General features: G+C 38.0%; 1 protein-coding gene across 2 annotated transcripts in view; it reads left to right on the top strand.

The window, feature by feature from the left end:
* The window catches only part of LOC134225271 (cationic amino acid transporter 2), a 115,838-nt gene extending 102,753 nt beyond the window's left edge, over positions 1-13,085 (top strand). Inside the window, exons 5-8 of one of the 2 annotated variants that reach the window (XM_062705212.1) lie at positions 249-439; positions 492-767; positions 918-2,849; positions 12,384-13,085. In XM_062705212.1, the coding sequence (XP_062561196.1) occupies positions 249-439; positions 492-767; positions 918-2,710 (2,260 nt within the window). In that variant the 3' untranslated portion in view covers positions 2,711-2,849; positions 12,384-13,085. The remainder of the gene's footprint in view (positions 1-248; positions 440-491; positions 768-917; positions 2,850-12,383) is intronic. The other variant, XM_062705213.1, reaches the window with a different exon arrangement.
* The last annotated feature ends 924 nt before the right edge of the window (positions 13,086-14,009 follow it).

Below are 14,009 nucleotides of genomic sequence, written 5' to 3'. Positions count from 1 at the left end.
GTTTTTTTGCTGGTTATCATTGATGAAATGCTCGTGTATCATCAATGCTAATCGAAAGAAAACCGTTGGTAATTACTTTTGTAAAATAAATAAAAATAAACGGCTGTGGAGTTGAATAAATATTATTCCTAAATTTAAACTCTATTTGCAATACGTGAGCAAGCTATACAAATGAATCAAATGAATGATATATCAATCAAATGTTTAAATATGAATGGTGAACTAATAATCGATAATACATTCTACAGATTTTCTGAAGAACCACAAACATCCTCCATCCCATCTACCAGTAAGCAAATTTACGAATCTTCAAACCTCCTTAAATCCGGCTCCCGAATGACGGGCTCCGCTTTCATTCGGCAACTATTCAACATATCCTGCGTCAGGATACCTTCCTATGTGTCCACTAGTGTTGTTGGAGTGCTGGTCACCCTATACTGTGAGTATTACTTACCGTTGCTTACGGACAGTAACCATCAACTCCTCCGCAGGCCTTGTCGCATTGGCCCTCTCCCTAACGATCTACTACGCCAAGCAACCGCTCTACGATATGGAGCCATGGGCGCTGACGCTGGCCGGTACCTTGCTCGGTTTGCTCCTGCTCATATTGCTTCTGATGTCGATTCAACCGCGGGAAACGGCTGAAGCCCCTTTCAAGGTGCCCTTCGTGCCGCTGCTACCTGCGATCAGTATTTTCGTCAACATCTACCTGATGTTGATGCTGGACGTGTACACGTGGATCCGCTTCGGAATCTGGATGGCAATCGGTAAGTTGAAGGGGAACTAAAGTATAGACTCGATCTTGACTAACAACCGTACTAAAAAAGTCTCGACCCTTTAGTAGTTATGCATGCTGCATGTCCTAACGTAGACTAATCCTTGCTCCCACTATCTTCCGTCACTATCCGAAAACTCAGGTCTACCGATGTACTTAGTGTGTGTTTGTTGTGGTAGAAAGACTGTTGAAAAGGAAAGCAAACAAATACCGAGTGCCCGGCCGAGCCAAAACGGACATCTGCACGTTTCCGAGGGTGTGGAGAACGCAGGTTTTGAAAACAGAGAAGGATCTACCATGATTACTCCGAATGGGTATTATTCGCAAAATCTAAATACAGCAATCAGTAGTGGCGATGAAAAGCATCTCCAGCTCATTCCGGTGGGGCAATTGGATAAAGAGAAGGTTGATAAGGAGGAGGAAGTAATCCAAACGAAGGCCAAGCTAAAAACACCTTCACCAAAGAGCAGTATGGATGAGATAATAGCAGTTTCTGAACTATCCGATCTGGTGACAGAGAAAATAGAACCGAATGGAAAAGCTTATTTTGTGGAAGACATCAATGAAAGAAACTCAGATTCGATTGAGGAAACCAGTAAAGCGATTGCCCTGTTGGACGATATTTTGAGTGATGAGGAAAAAATCATGGATAACATGTATCCTTCACTGGACGATGAGTCGTTAGCTGGCCCTGTATTCATAGAACAATCGGTTGTTGCCGATATTCATCGCGAAGATGAAATATCCATGCCACCCATTGAAGAAGGACCAGCCGAAACATTTATTGAAAAAGAGGAACCAATTCAGGAGGAACCCATTCTGGAGGAGCCCATCCAGGAGGCACTAATTCAGGAGAAAGAGCATGAGGAGATAACTCAATCTATTCTAAATCATGAACAGGAACCTCCTTCGATACGCCCTCGCGTAGCATTTGTAGTTGGTCAAGACGCAAAAAGTCCCATAGATTCTGATGAAGAAGATGTTCACTATAATCGGCTGGATAGTCAGAAGCAAAAACAATTCATGAGTAGATTGAGCACGCTTCTTACTCATCAACCTCAGCAGATGCCATCGAAACGGGTTAAAAGAAAATCTATTTCAGAGAGCACTGCCGGAAACATAGAACTACCTCGCAGTAATAGTGAACCTAATTTCATCCTGCTTTTAGACAATAACATAAATAACGAAAGTGGAACTGATAGTCCAGAAAAATCTCCTACCGATAATGTACCTCCTCCTCCCAAGTTTGATGTGGTACTATTCAACGCCGTCAAACCGGAAAGTGAATTGGAGAAAGCGCAAACTCCAGTTCCTGAACCGCCCAAGTTCGATCCAATTCTTTACAACACCATCGGGCGGGACAATTCTACACGGCCAAGCATACTCACTCCACCGATAATTCCCTCGGGGTACAGTGAAGTGACCCTACGAAAACTCAATCCACAGACTACACCGCCGGCTGTCGATGATAAAGCATCCTACGACACCGACACTGAGTCTTCTGATAATCCCCGCGAAGCGTTCAAATCCAAACTGGAGCAAATACTTTCTCGAGGCCCCGCTCCCAAAATACGACCAAAAACACTACCTCCTCTGATGATAGACCGACAAACTTCCTCAAACCAGACGAATGCAGCCAGAACACTACCCCACAGCACTCCGTTATCGGGAGCTCCTCTCAATACTGCCAACGGTGAGCCCAAATCCGCCGGTGTGTTCCCTACCACGCCGAGTGCTTTCCAGGAGCTGGCGAGGTCCTTCGATACTGCCAAGAAAAAGCAAAAGCTGCTATTCGACGATGTGCTGAAGGCGATCAATCCGGACACCCGGCCCAGCAGCATACGGAACTCGCTCGAACATCGGATGTCCTTTTCCGAGTTTAAGAACAATCTGAAGAAAACCGTGCTACCGAAACAGTACCTGCCCGACGCGTGACGACGGTGTTTTCTGGTAAGGTTGTACATATTGAGGGAAACAAGTCAGGAAGGTGATGTTAACAGACTACAAGCAATGATCATCGGTTGCGGGAGACTTTGATCGGGCAACAACTAAGGACGGGATAGTGCGAAGTGAGGTATGATAACCAAACTATATTCATTTACAGATTAAACATTGTTATTATATTGTTTACTGTACTATCGTCTATTTTATCATTATTACATAATTTGATTAATTTAATGTGATATTAACAGTAAACATAGAAACACTTCATTTTATGGATTAGTAGATGGTTTAATATCTCCCAACTGACGTTACTAATTTGTTTCAAATTTCTCTAGCATCAATAGTAGTCTCAATTATTTCATTTCGCTCGATTAGTCATAACAGCTTTGGTATATTTACTGGTTAAAGATTTATATATGCCTGTTGTAACATGCACTGCTCAATAATCTAGGTACCATTAGCACTATATTTCGCTATTTTGGCTAATTATGGCTATAATTAAGCCAGTATAGTGCTTATTAGTTCTGTGATAGCGTTATAGTTGCACAGTTGCACCTATGGCTTATTCAAATGCATACGGTTGCCTGAGAATAATTTGTCTCATGTAACATTTTGAATTTTATTTAATTTTGTAATCAGTTTAAAAAACCAAAGTTTCCTACAGTACAATAACGATAATCGATAACAAAATAAATGTCTGTAAGTTTTTCAACTTCAACTCGCGGTCTTGGCTTTGACCATTCTCCGTTCTGGCCACGAAATTATTCGAGTAGGTATATCCTCCGTTTAATGTTCTTCCACCAAAAAACAGAAGAATTGTACCGCAATGTAGACGTTGGACAACGTAAATTGATTATTGTTGCAGAATGTATATTGTACGTGGACGTCGAAAGAGGCTGGCCGGAGAACTCTCAGGATTTTTTAGCGGAAAGAGCTTCGTTCAATACTCGGAGGGGAACTAGAAGATAATGTGTGTGCCACATGAATCACGAGGTGTGTTAAGTGTACGGATAAGAAAATATTGTTAATCGTATACAGTATGTATCGACGTATAGACGTATAGCCAAACAGGAGGCTGTCGAGCCTCTGGAAAGGAGGCTTCCGATCCTCTTGAAGGGAGGCTTCCGAGCCTCTTGAAAGGAGGCGTCCGAGCCTCTTGAAAGGAGGCTTCTGAGCCTCTTGAAAGGAGGCTTCAGGCCTCTTGAAAGGAGGCTTCGAGCCTCTTGAAAGGAGGCTTCAGGCCTCTTGAAAGGAGGCTTCGAGCCTCTTGAAAGGAGGCTTCTGAGCCTCTTGAAAGGAGGCTTCCAGGCCTCTTGAAAGGAGGCTTGAGCCTCTTGAAAGGAGGCTTCCAGCCTCTTGAAAGGAGGCTTCCAGGCCTCTTGAAAGGAGGCTTCCAGAGCCTCTTGAAAGGAGGCTTCTGAGCCTCTTGAAAGGAGGCTTCCTGAGCCTCTTGAAAGGAGGCTCTGAGGCCTCTTGAAAGGAGGCTTCTGAGCCTCTTGAAAGGAGGCTCTGAGCCTCTTGAAAGGAGGCTTGAGGCCTCTTGAAAGGAGGCTTCTGAGCCTCTTGAAAGGAGGCTTCCTGAGCCTCTTTGAAAGGAGGCTTCTGAGGCCTCTTGAAAGGAGGCTGAGCCTCTTGAAAGGAGGCTTCCAGGCCTCTTGAAAGGAGGCTTCCGAGCCTCTTGAAAGGAGGCTTCTGAGCCTCTTGAAAGGAGGCTGAGCCTCTTGAAAGGAGGCTTCCAGGCCTCTTGAAAGGAGGCTGAGCCTCTTGAAAGGAGGCTTCTGAGCCTCTTGAAAGGAGGCTTCTGAGCCTCTTGAAAGGAGGCTTCTGAGCCTCTTGAAAGGAGGCTTCTGAGCCTCTTGAAAGGAGGCTTCTCAGCCTCTTTAAAGGAGGCTTCCAGGCCTGTTGAAAGGAGACTTCCGAGCCTTTTGAAGGAGGCTTCCTGGGCCTCTTGAAAGGAGGCTTTGAGCTTCTTGAAAGGAGGCTTCCTGAGCCTCTTGAAAGGAGGCTTCCGAGCCTCTTGAAAGGAGGCTTCCAGGCCTCTTGAAAGGAGGCTTCCGAGGCCTCTTGAAAGGAGGCTTGAGCCTCTTGAAAGGAGGCTTCTGAGCCTCTTGAAAGGAGGCTTCCGAGGCCTCTTGAAAGGAGGCTTCTGAGCCTCTTGAAAGGAGGCTTCTGAGCCTCTTGAAAGGAGGCTTCCGAGCCTCTTGAAAGGAGGCTTCCTGAGCCTCTTGAAAGGAGGCTTCCGAGCCTCTTGAAAGGAGGCCTGAGCCTCTTGAAAGGAGCCTTCCATGCCTCTTGAAAGGAGGCTTCCGAGCCTCTTGAAAGGGAGCTTCCGAGCCTCTTGAAAGGAGGCTTCCGAGCCTCTTGAAAGGAGGCTTCCGAGCCTCTTGAAAGGAGGCTTCCGAGCCTCTTGAAAGGAGGCTTCCGAGCCTCTTGAAAGGAGGCTTCGAGGTTGAAGAAAAATATAGTAGGATCGAGAGAGATTTTAGGGTACTTAAGTAATTGAATCATTTGTTTGAGAAATTGCTTATCTCCATTTCACACAATTTCGAAAAAACAACAAAAAACTGTTTTTGAACAAATTGGCACGGAATCTTTCGATTTCATCAATACAGATCAACAGTTTTTGGCAAAACTCAACACCCTGGGGCAGCGCCGTAACGTGCGGTTGGCCAGGTTGCCCCCGCCAAGGGCGCTAATAGCCCTCAGGGAGTGCCAGAAGCAAATATTCCGGTATCAGAGTGTATGTAATTAAGAGTGGCGACATGTGCCGTATTTGACAGGTCTCCTGCTCGTTTGGAACACGATTTTGTATGGGAATGACAGATGAATTTTGTTCCAATTTTGACAGTGTCGCCACTCTTAATTACATACACTCTGTCCGGTATGAGAAACAGAATAATTTTATTAGCTACCGTCGTTCGGGGCTTCTTTTGACAAGTCGGGGGCTACTTTGGACATTTCGAAACAACAATTATAACGTAAATTACTATCAAATTTCCATTATCACCATTCGGGTGTCTTGTTGATAGTTGGATGGCAACTTTCCGTTTCAAATTTGGGATTTTTTTCGTTTGACTTTTTTAGAAAATCAAAAATCCAAAGCCCCCAGAGTCAGAAGATTAATAACAAACCGACTATAAAGTCCGAAGTTCTGTGGTGTGCATATTCTGAGTAATCTAGAATAAACAAAGATTTTTTTATCCCAAATAAACAAGTCGAACGGTTTGGTCTTAGTTTTGATCGCTATTTCAGATTCTATGAGACTACCGGAACAGGTTACAAAGAGCCAAGAAAAGTCTAAAGTTCCCATATTCAAAAAGTTTTTTTTTATTTGTGCATCGCGAATTATTTCTATTTTTGCTCACCAATATTTGCTCATGTTTATCAAATCACTCGTTTGATACAAAAGCGAACATCACACCACTTCATAGATGGAAATCTTATTTATGAAATGGAAATTTGAAATGGGCATCAGTTGAACTTCCAAATGTATACATTTTGGACACCCTCAATTTAGTTTAATCAAAGTTTTTAATTTACTCCGGTCAATAATAATTATTAAGCAACACATTATCTTTCAATTCAATTACGTTTTAAATTTACAATTACGACACGAAATTATTGTGTGCATTGTAAAATTTTCGACGATGATGCTTTGAAGTGTAACGCACTGTAACGCTTTTCTTCTTGAACATACTAGTTGAAGTGAAATACTATCCAAATATAGTTCTTTTGGCACAGAAAACTAGCTGAACAAATGCAGAACAATCTTGTTTACTTGAAGCCATTGAGGGAATTAACAGCAGCATTGACTTAAGTTCAGAAATCAAGAAAATATCGCAAGGTCCAACATATGCTGGGGTCAAAATCAAGTCGGGACCCTACTTCGGTAATCATTTCTCAAGGCTCTCGTAGATTAGCAAAATTTATCATGCAATGCAATGATGTGGCCCTTCTGCCTCCGATGGCGATACCGACTGCCTCAAAGTTGGATTTAATTGACCCAACGTAGAACAATTGTGGTTGTACACCACTGACAAACCCATTGTAGAGTTGGATTTTTCTTGATCCAAAATTCGATAGCGATTGCGAAATCGATCGATCCACTTAAGCCCTCTGTACACCTCCCGTGAACATGAACATGAACAAGAGGTGAGAAAGAGCGATAATTTCACAGTGAACATCGTCGTGGACAATCGAGTCTAGTTGGAAGTGTTGAATTATTGCCCATGAATGCAGGCAGCAAGTAAGTGTGCAGTAGTAAACGAAGAAAATTAAAAATGAAACATATTGTCGCATATATGTATATGAATTATTTGAGTGGGTAATCTACGGAACGATATTGATCAAGTTGATTAATTTTAATCATCTTTTCGTTTAAATGTTCGGGATTTTTGTTATGAAAAGCCAGTAGGTACATATACTTAATGATTTCTGAATGGCAAATTTTCAACTGAGCTACCAAATGTATACATTTTGCACCGTTCAAAGCTGAATTAACAAGTTCCGGTGATCAATTGACCTGAATCCAAATATTATCTTTCGATTTTTCGCATCAAAGGAGTTCTGGCAAAACTTCCCACGAAGCATGTAATTCACATGATTCATTCTGTTCCACACATTAATACAATAATGTTCAATTATGCAATTATAGTTAAGAAAATACGAATTTACGAAAAGAGAAGTAATTTCTTCTAATTTTCTATCTAGTGACTTCTATCCCATTTGAAGGATTGATTTTGACATGTAGTAACAAGTTTAATTTGATGAGGAGTTATTAATTTTTTTTTACTTTTGCTGGATATCATTTTTGACTTTCTATTTTGGCTTACATTTGTTTAATACTTTTTGCTCAATTTTTGCTCAAGTTTTCGTGTATAAAATTCAATTGATCGCGTATCGTATATCCGTACCGTATTTAATTGTTGTGTTTACTTTTGAAAGTCTTAATATGTATTCAATAATTTTTGCTGTGCTAAGATTTTGTTGATAGTCATTATCCAAATTATGTAAATTACTCACATAAACTGTTTTAAATAAACAATTTCATTGAATAAACTCATATAGGTATACCTAATCACAAACATTCTGAATGATAATTATTATTAATATCTGTACCTCGTGGATGGTCATAACGCAAAGAGCATACGAGCATGTGTGTACCAAAAAAACAAGGGCAGACAGACAGGCAGGATGAAAACGACAGAGAGGCAATCTACACATCTTGTTAGATTCTTCATTCTCCCTGTATTGCTGTGGTGGATATATGGCGAATATGGTGTATATATCAGAGAGGAGAGAAGCTTTCTCTGGAAAATCAGGTAAAAAATTCCACGGTGCTCGTTCACGTTCGAATGGCAAAAGCATTCTGAAAATCTGTTCACCGTGAACGACAGAGACGATGCACAAGCATATCGGAAGCATATCAAATGATTCAGTAGTTAGCAAAGCAGAAAAAGTATGCCAAGCATTTATAACTAATATAGCTAAGACTTTGAATAAACAAAAGAATTAATAAATAAATAAATGACTTCAAATTAATGGGTTGTTAAAATTAAAATTAAAAAATGAACAATCGATTAAATTACAAAATTATTGATTTGAAAAACTAATAAATGGATAATTTTTTAGATTAATAAATTCAGAAATGATTTAGAAAATTTATAAATTATTGAATAAAAAAAATAAATATAATAAAATAATCAAAAATAAAATAATAAAAAAATATTTGATAATAAGTTTATAAAGGTATGTTAATAAATTATTAAATAACCAAATTGATAAATAAACAAATTTATAAATTTATAAATCAATGAAATAATAAATTAATAAATTGATAAATTAATCAATTAATAATTAATAAATTACTAAACTGCCGCTGCAAGCATAACTGTCCAATATTCAGATGATTTGCTATCTATGCTTTTATGAACAGTAAATTAATAAATTAAAAAGAAATCTAATTAGAAAACTAATCACTCAAAAATCTAATATATCAACAACAAAAAATAATAAATCAATAAATTTATTTTGAAACCTAGTAAATCAGTGACTCAATAAATAAGCAAATGAACAAATTATAATTAATGAACAATAATGATGGTATTTTTTCCTTCATTGCACATTAGGTAATCCGCTTTCAAAAGAGGAAAAAATAATAACTTTCTTTACGGACAACTGACAGAAGAGATTAAAGGCTTATTCAAAAAGGAATTTTCCAAAGAATTTAAGAATCAAGAACGTGGAACACTTCTGTATGTAGTTATGGGGCTCGTTTTGCCCCAATGTCTCATACATCACGAGTTTACATATTTTTTGTCATTTTATCTTTAGGACATTGATCTAAAATTGTGTTTATCTCTTCACTGTGGATCGACAAAAGGGCACTACATATATTTTGCTGGAAAAAGTTGAAAATTTCAGGGATTTTGGTGTTTAATAAGCGTCAAAATGCATTTTATTTGAATTTTCCGGCCGCGTCAATTTGAATTCGTCGCAAAGCAAATTGTCGCCAGCAAACATGGCCATAAGATCTGTCAGATCTACTACGAACAAAATTGTTTGATTTCAATAATCAGATTATTTCCAGAAGTTGAGCAATTTTTTTTGCATGTTTTATTTTAATGATTTGGCTTTGCATTACAACGATTTAAATTAAAGATATTGGCGACGATTTTAAAGGTGATAAAAAGTGATCGACGCGATTTGTTCCCAGCGAAACTGAAAATACTATCAATTTAAATGATATTTGCCAATGATATAATGAAAATAACAAATAATCATATATTTCATTGAATGTATTGAATTATAGGGGACTTTGGGGTCATACAAGTCTAAAAGCTCATTAAATATATATTTTTTTTTACAAAATAGGATAACTTTTTTCACGGACGACAGAAGAGAATGAGATCTTATTCAAAAATAAATTTACAAAAAAATTCAGTGAGTGATTTTTTATAGACGGGATACTACTGTATGTAGTTATTGAGCTCGTTTTACTCCAATGTCCCATAAATCTTTTTTTTTTCATATTTTTCGTCCTTTTATCTTTAAAATATTGTACTAAAATTGTGTTTTCCTCTTCATTGTGGATCCTCAAAAAGCACTATACATATTTTGTTGGCAAAAATTGAAAATTAAAGTGTTTTTGGGGTAAAATAATCATCAAAGCGCATTTTTGTGAATTTATTTCTAATATAAAATAAGCTTCTGAGCTTGTTGACCTCAAAAACCCTTCGAATCAATTTTTTCAATGCAATATACGAGTATTTGTTATTTTCATAGTATAATTGACAAATTATCATTAAATTAATAATACTCCATCATCTATTAACTCACAATTATTGAGCTATATAATTGCATAGAGGAATTTGGGCGAAAAGGCATGAGAAAAGAATATTTCCGATCTCATCCTATCTATTGTCACATCGACTCTCAAATAATATGATAACTCTTGTCTAGTTGTGCGATCGGGTATGGTTTGGAAATGTTCGACATCGGCTCTATCAAGAAGTATTTAAAAATCGTATTTTATCCAATAAATCACAAAACAAAACATTTGCGAAATGATTTACTTCATTAGTTATTGTTTCACAAACATTTATCAATGTCTGTACAACATTTTTGGACAATAATATCAACAATTATCTGTAAATATTATTTATTTTTACAGAATACATGAAAAATTCATATTACCATATTTAGTGCACCTCTATGAATCCACAGTGAAGAGATGAACACAATTTTAGAGAAATTTCCTAAAGATAAAATATAGAAAAAATATGAAAACTCGTTGGAATTTGTGTTGGGAATCCTACGCCTTTGCTCGCAAGGCTAACTGGAGACCCGTACAAATTAATATAATTTAATAAAAATAAATCACCTATAAAAAAAAAAACAAATATTCCAGTCGTATTTATTTTGTATATAAATTAACTATTACATCATATATAAATTATAAAATAAAATTATGAATAAATACAATGGTTTATAGTTAGCCTTGTCAGCAAAGGCGGAGTATTCTCGATTTTCGTTGTGGTCTAAAAGTTTTTTTTTCGGGTTTTCTGCAATCTCGAGTCACTGGCCATAGCGTATCTTTGTACTTGCAACATAAGACACATATCCATGCAATGGACGGGTACAGAATAGAAACATCATATAATAACTGTGGAAATGTTAATGGAATATTGAGTAAAGAAGCAGGTCAAGATTAGTATGATCTTAGAGCCATTGAAGAGGAAAAAGAAGAAGAAAAAGAATGAATTATTTTTTTTATGAATGAAGTAATCTATGAAAATATAAATTTTTCGATTGAATATACGAATGATTGAAGTAATGGAATAAATATTCAAAAAGAAAAAATAATATTACCAAATAATAAAAAAAACACAATTCATTTATGAGAAACTACATAGTTAGTTTTCTTCCAACCAAACCGATACGAGTATTAAAATGAGCGACAACGACACACAAAGCAGGAACCCACCGAAACCGATTCAACGAGAACAGTAAACATTCTCGGTCGGTGTGAACTCCCAATCCAAATCAATCTATTCTCCTTGTATTTTTGAATTCACCACAGCTCCACGTTCATGTTCACCGTCGCGTTTACACTTGCGATGAGTTCACCGCAGATACGATTTCACGATGATTTCACAGGCATGACCGTGGAATGCTCATAAATCTGATATTATTGATGTTTTTCATGTTTTTATGCATCTCACTACTAAATGCAGCATCTGCCTTTCATTTGAACATGATTCCCTCACGATTTGAGTATGTATCAAGAAGTTATTATCGAAAAACAGTTTGTTCACGTTCACGTTCACGGGAGGTGTAAAATGCGCTTTAGAGTTGGTTGTCCCAACTAGGGATCCTATATTAAAAGATGAGCGAATACTTTTCCAGGCGATTTAGCAACCCTGTTGATTTCGTAAACAAACGCTGTCAGCACTTGCCGTATAGCGTAAAATGTTGTAGCTTGCGCATGACCTTGCAATTGATGACACTTTTCGATTATGTTGTCTATCCGAGCATTATCACTAAAATAAAAGTGCAGTACAAAAGAGCAAGATACAATGCATAAACTAAGAATAAAAATAGAAGGAATACATTTTGGCTGTTACGCCCTTTTCAAATGTTAGTCTGGAACGATCCTCAACCTGCACAGTGCACATTGTCGACACCACCCGATTGAACGCCTCTGCATATCGCCATCATATAATATCGCTGTTCCTTGCCACCTTTGAACATGCACATCATTTATCGCTTCCAACACACCTTTTGCAGCTTTGTACGATGCCGCAGCCGCGGGTATGATGAGCTTCCGATGACGTTTAGAGATTTGCAGCTTCCTATCGCTAGTAATAGATTGCTTCTAGATAGATAAAAGTTGCTTGATTATATTCATCTATCTAAAAATTTTAAGGGCGTTTCTCGATAATGCGTGCATGTACTATTCGTCGTATGGCATTTAACCCTTCCTAACTGATTAATCAACCACTTCGATAATATGCATCATAATGATGTTACAAATATAAAACACACCAGAGTGAAGTTATCATCAAGGCAATACATACTGTAAGCTTGAAACCATTAAAATGTTTACTCCTCTTTCATTTCACGTGTACTCCACGGTGCAAATCGGCCATCCCCTCGCCGTCAGGTTTAACCATCTACGCGTTCTACGGATTCCGCAACAGCTACCATGAAGTGTACTCCAGAATGACCGGATGGACCAAACTGAAGTATGTGCGTTAACGGCATCCCCATCCCCGGGATCTGGAGTACCGTTGTTCGCACCCTGTCGTAATAGTGAGCAAAAGTGATATTTTCCTTCTGAGAAACTGTGAAATTTAAGCTAAATCCCTAAAAGAAGAATTATGTAGCTGATAAGCTAGACAAATGTTTATTTATGTATCCAAATAATCGAAACAAATACAGGAAACCTCTATAAATCAAAGTAATTACGATTAAAGTAGGTCTACTGGAAATTAGATAAGAGAGACACGGAAATAAATCAATAAAAAATAATTCATGCCATATGTACAGAAACCGAGGAGATGTTACGTATTGAACGGACTAAATTAATTTAATTAGTGTCTGTTTAGGTTATCTGAGTCAATCTGTTGTGATGCTTAATAGCGCCCCAGCTGTGCTGCAGCTAGCTCAAATTAGTAAAGGGTACCAAAAACAAAAACGTTCACTAAAACATTAGGAGATAAACAAATATATAATAACTAGGGTACAATGAAAACAGAGAAAAAAAACACATTCCAAACAAAATTGTAACAGTTAACACACACGCTGCGAAGACGATTAAACGAAAGAAAAGAGCATATGAAAAAAGTAAAACCGCCAACCGTTAGTATTTGTTTTAATTTATTTTAACGAAAGCGAAAGCTAAAAACCATGAAAGATATTCATTCCGAGTCATAGAGCTGGGCCGGTCTGTGGGCTGTACGCTTATGAAATCATCAACTGGCGGCGGACAGGCGGGTAAGTATCTTCTTACAAGCGGTGCAAATGTGCGCGCAACTGGGCTGGGGGGCACGTGTTTTGAGCTCGCGTTTGCACTAATGGTTTGGGCTAATCACGAGGGGGGCAACCTGCCAATGATGATGTGCGATTGGCTTTTAAAGGATTCATATCATCACGTAAGTGATGTTACGGGCAACTAACTGAAAGTATTTTTCGGGGAAGTTCAATCCTCTCGGTATTATGCGTGAGTGGTTTTGCGTTGTAACTGCCATAACAATAGTGTAGTAGCTAAACATGATTATGCACTCGAGACAATCGATTTTCGTATATAATAAACCGATTTTTAGTAATGTTTTAGTATGCATAGAATCATTGTGTTGTTGTTGATGATGATGATGATGATGATAATGATGATGGTCCTGCCACATACCACTACAAAGATTTGAGCTAGACGTTTCATCTTTAAGATATTTGATTGTGATCAATTTAATCAGATTTTGTCTTGTCTTGTCCTGTCTTATAGAACATGCACAACCAGTATTGAAAAGGATCCTTGAAACTTCGGTCGTATTTCCGAGCATTTTCTTGTCAGCATTAATATTTGCAGCATATCATAAATATGACACAAATATTAAAACGCCCAGGCCCACCATGCAGGCTTGAATTTGGGCCCCAAAACGCCCCCCCGAGGCAAAACGACTTCTGTGGTTTCCCTCATATTTACAGTCATTAAGATAGCCGTAACAAAACTAGATCTAAAATTTCCACATTTTGAAGAAACATCTAACATTTTGGCGAGACAAAACGCCTT

This window comes from Armigeres subalbatus, chromosome 3 (genome assembly GCF_024139115.2).
Source record: "Armigeres subalbatus isolate Guangzhou_Male chromosome 3, GZ_Asu_2, whole genome shotgun sequence".
NCBI lineage: Eukaryota > Metazoa > Arthropoda > Insecta > Diptera > Culicidae > Armigeres > Armigeres subalbatus.
This window is presented reverse-complemented; position numbering and strand designations above follow the sequence as displayed.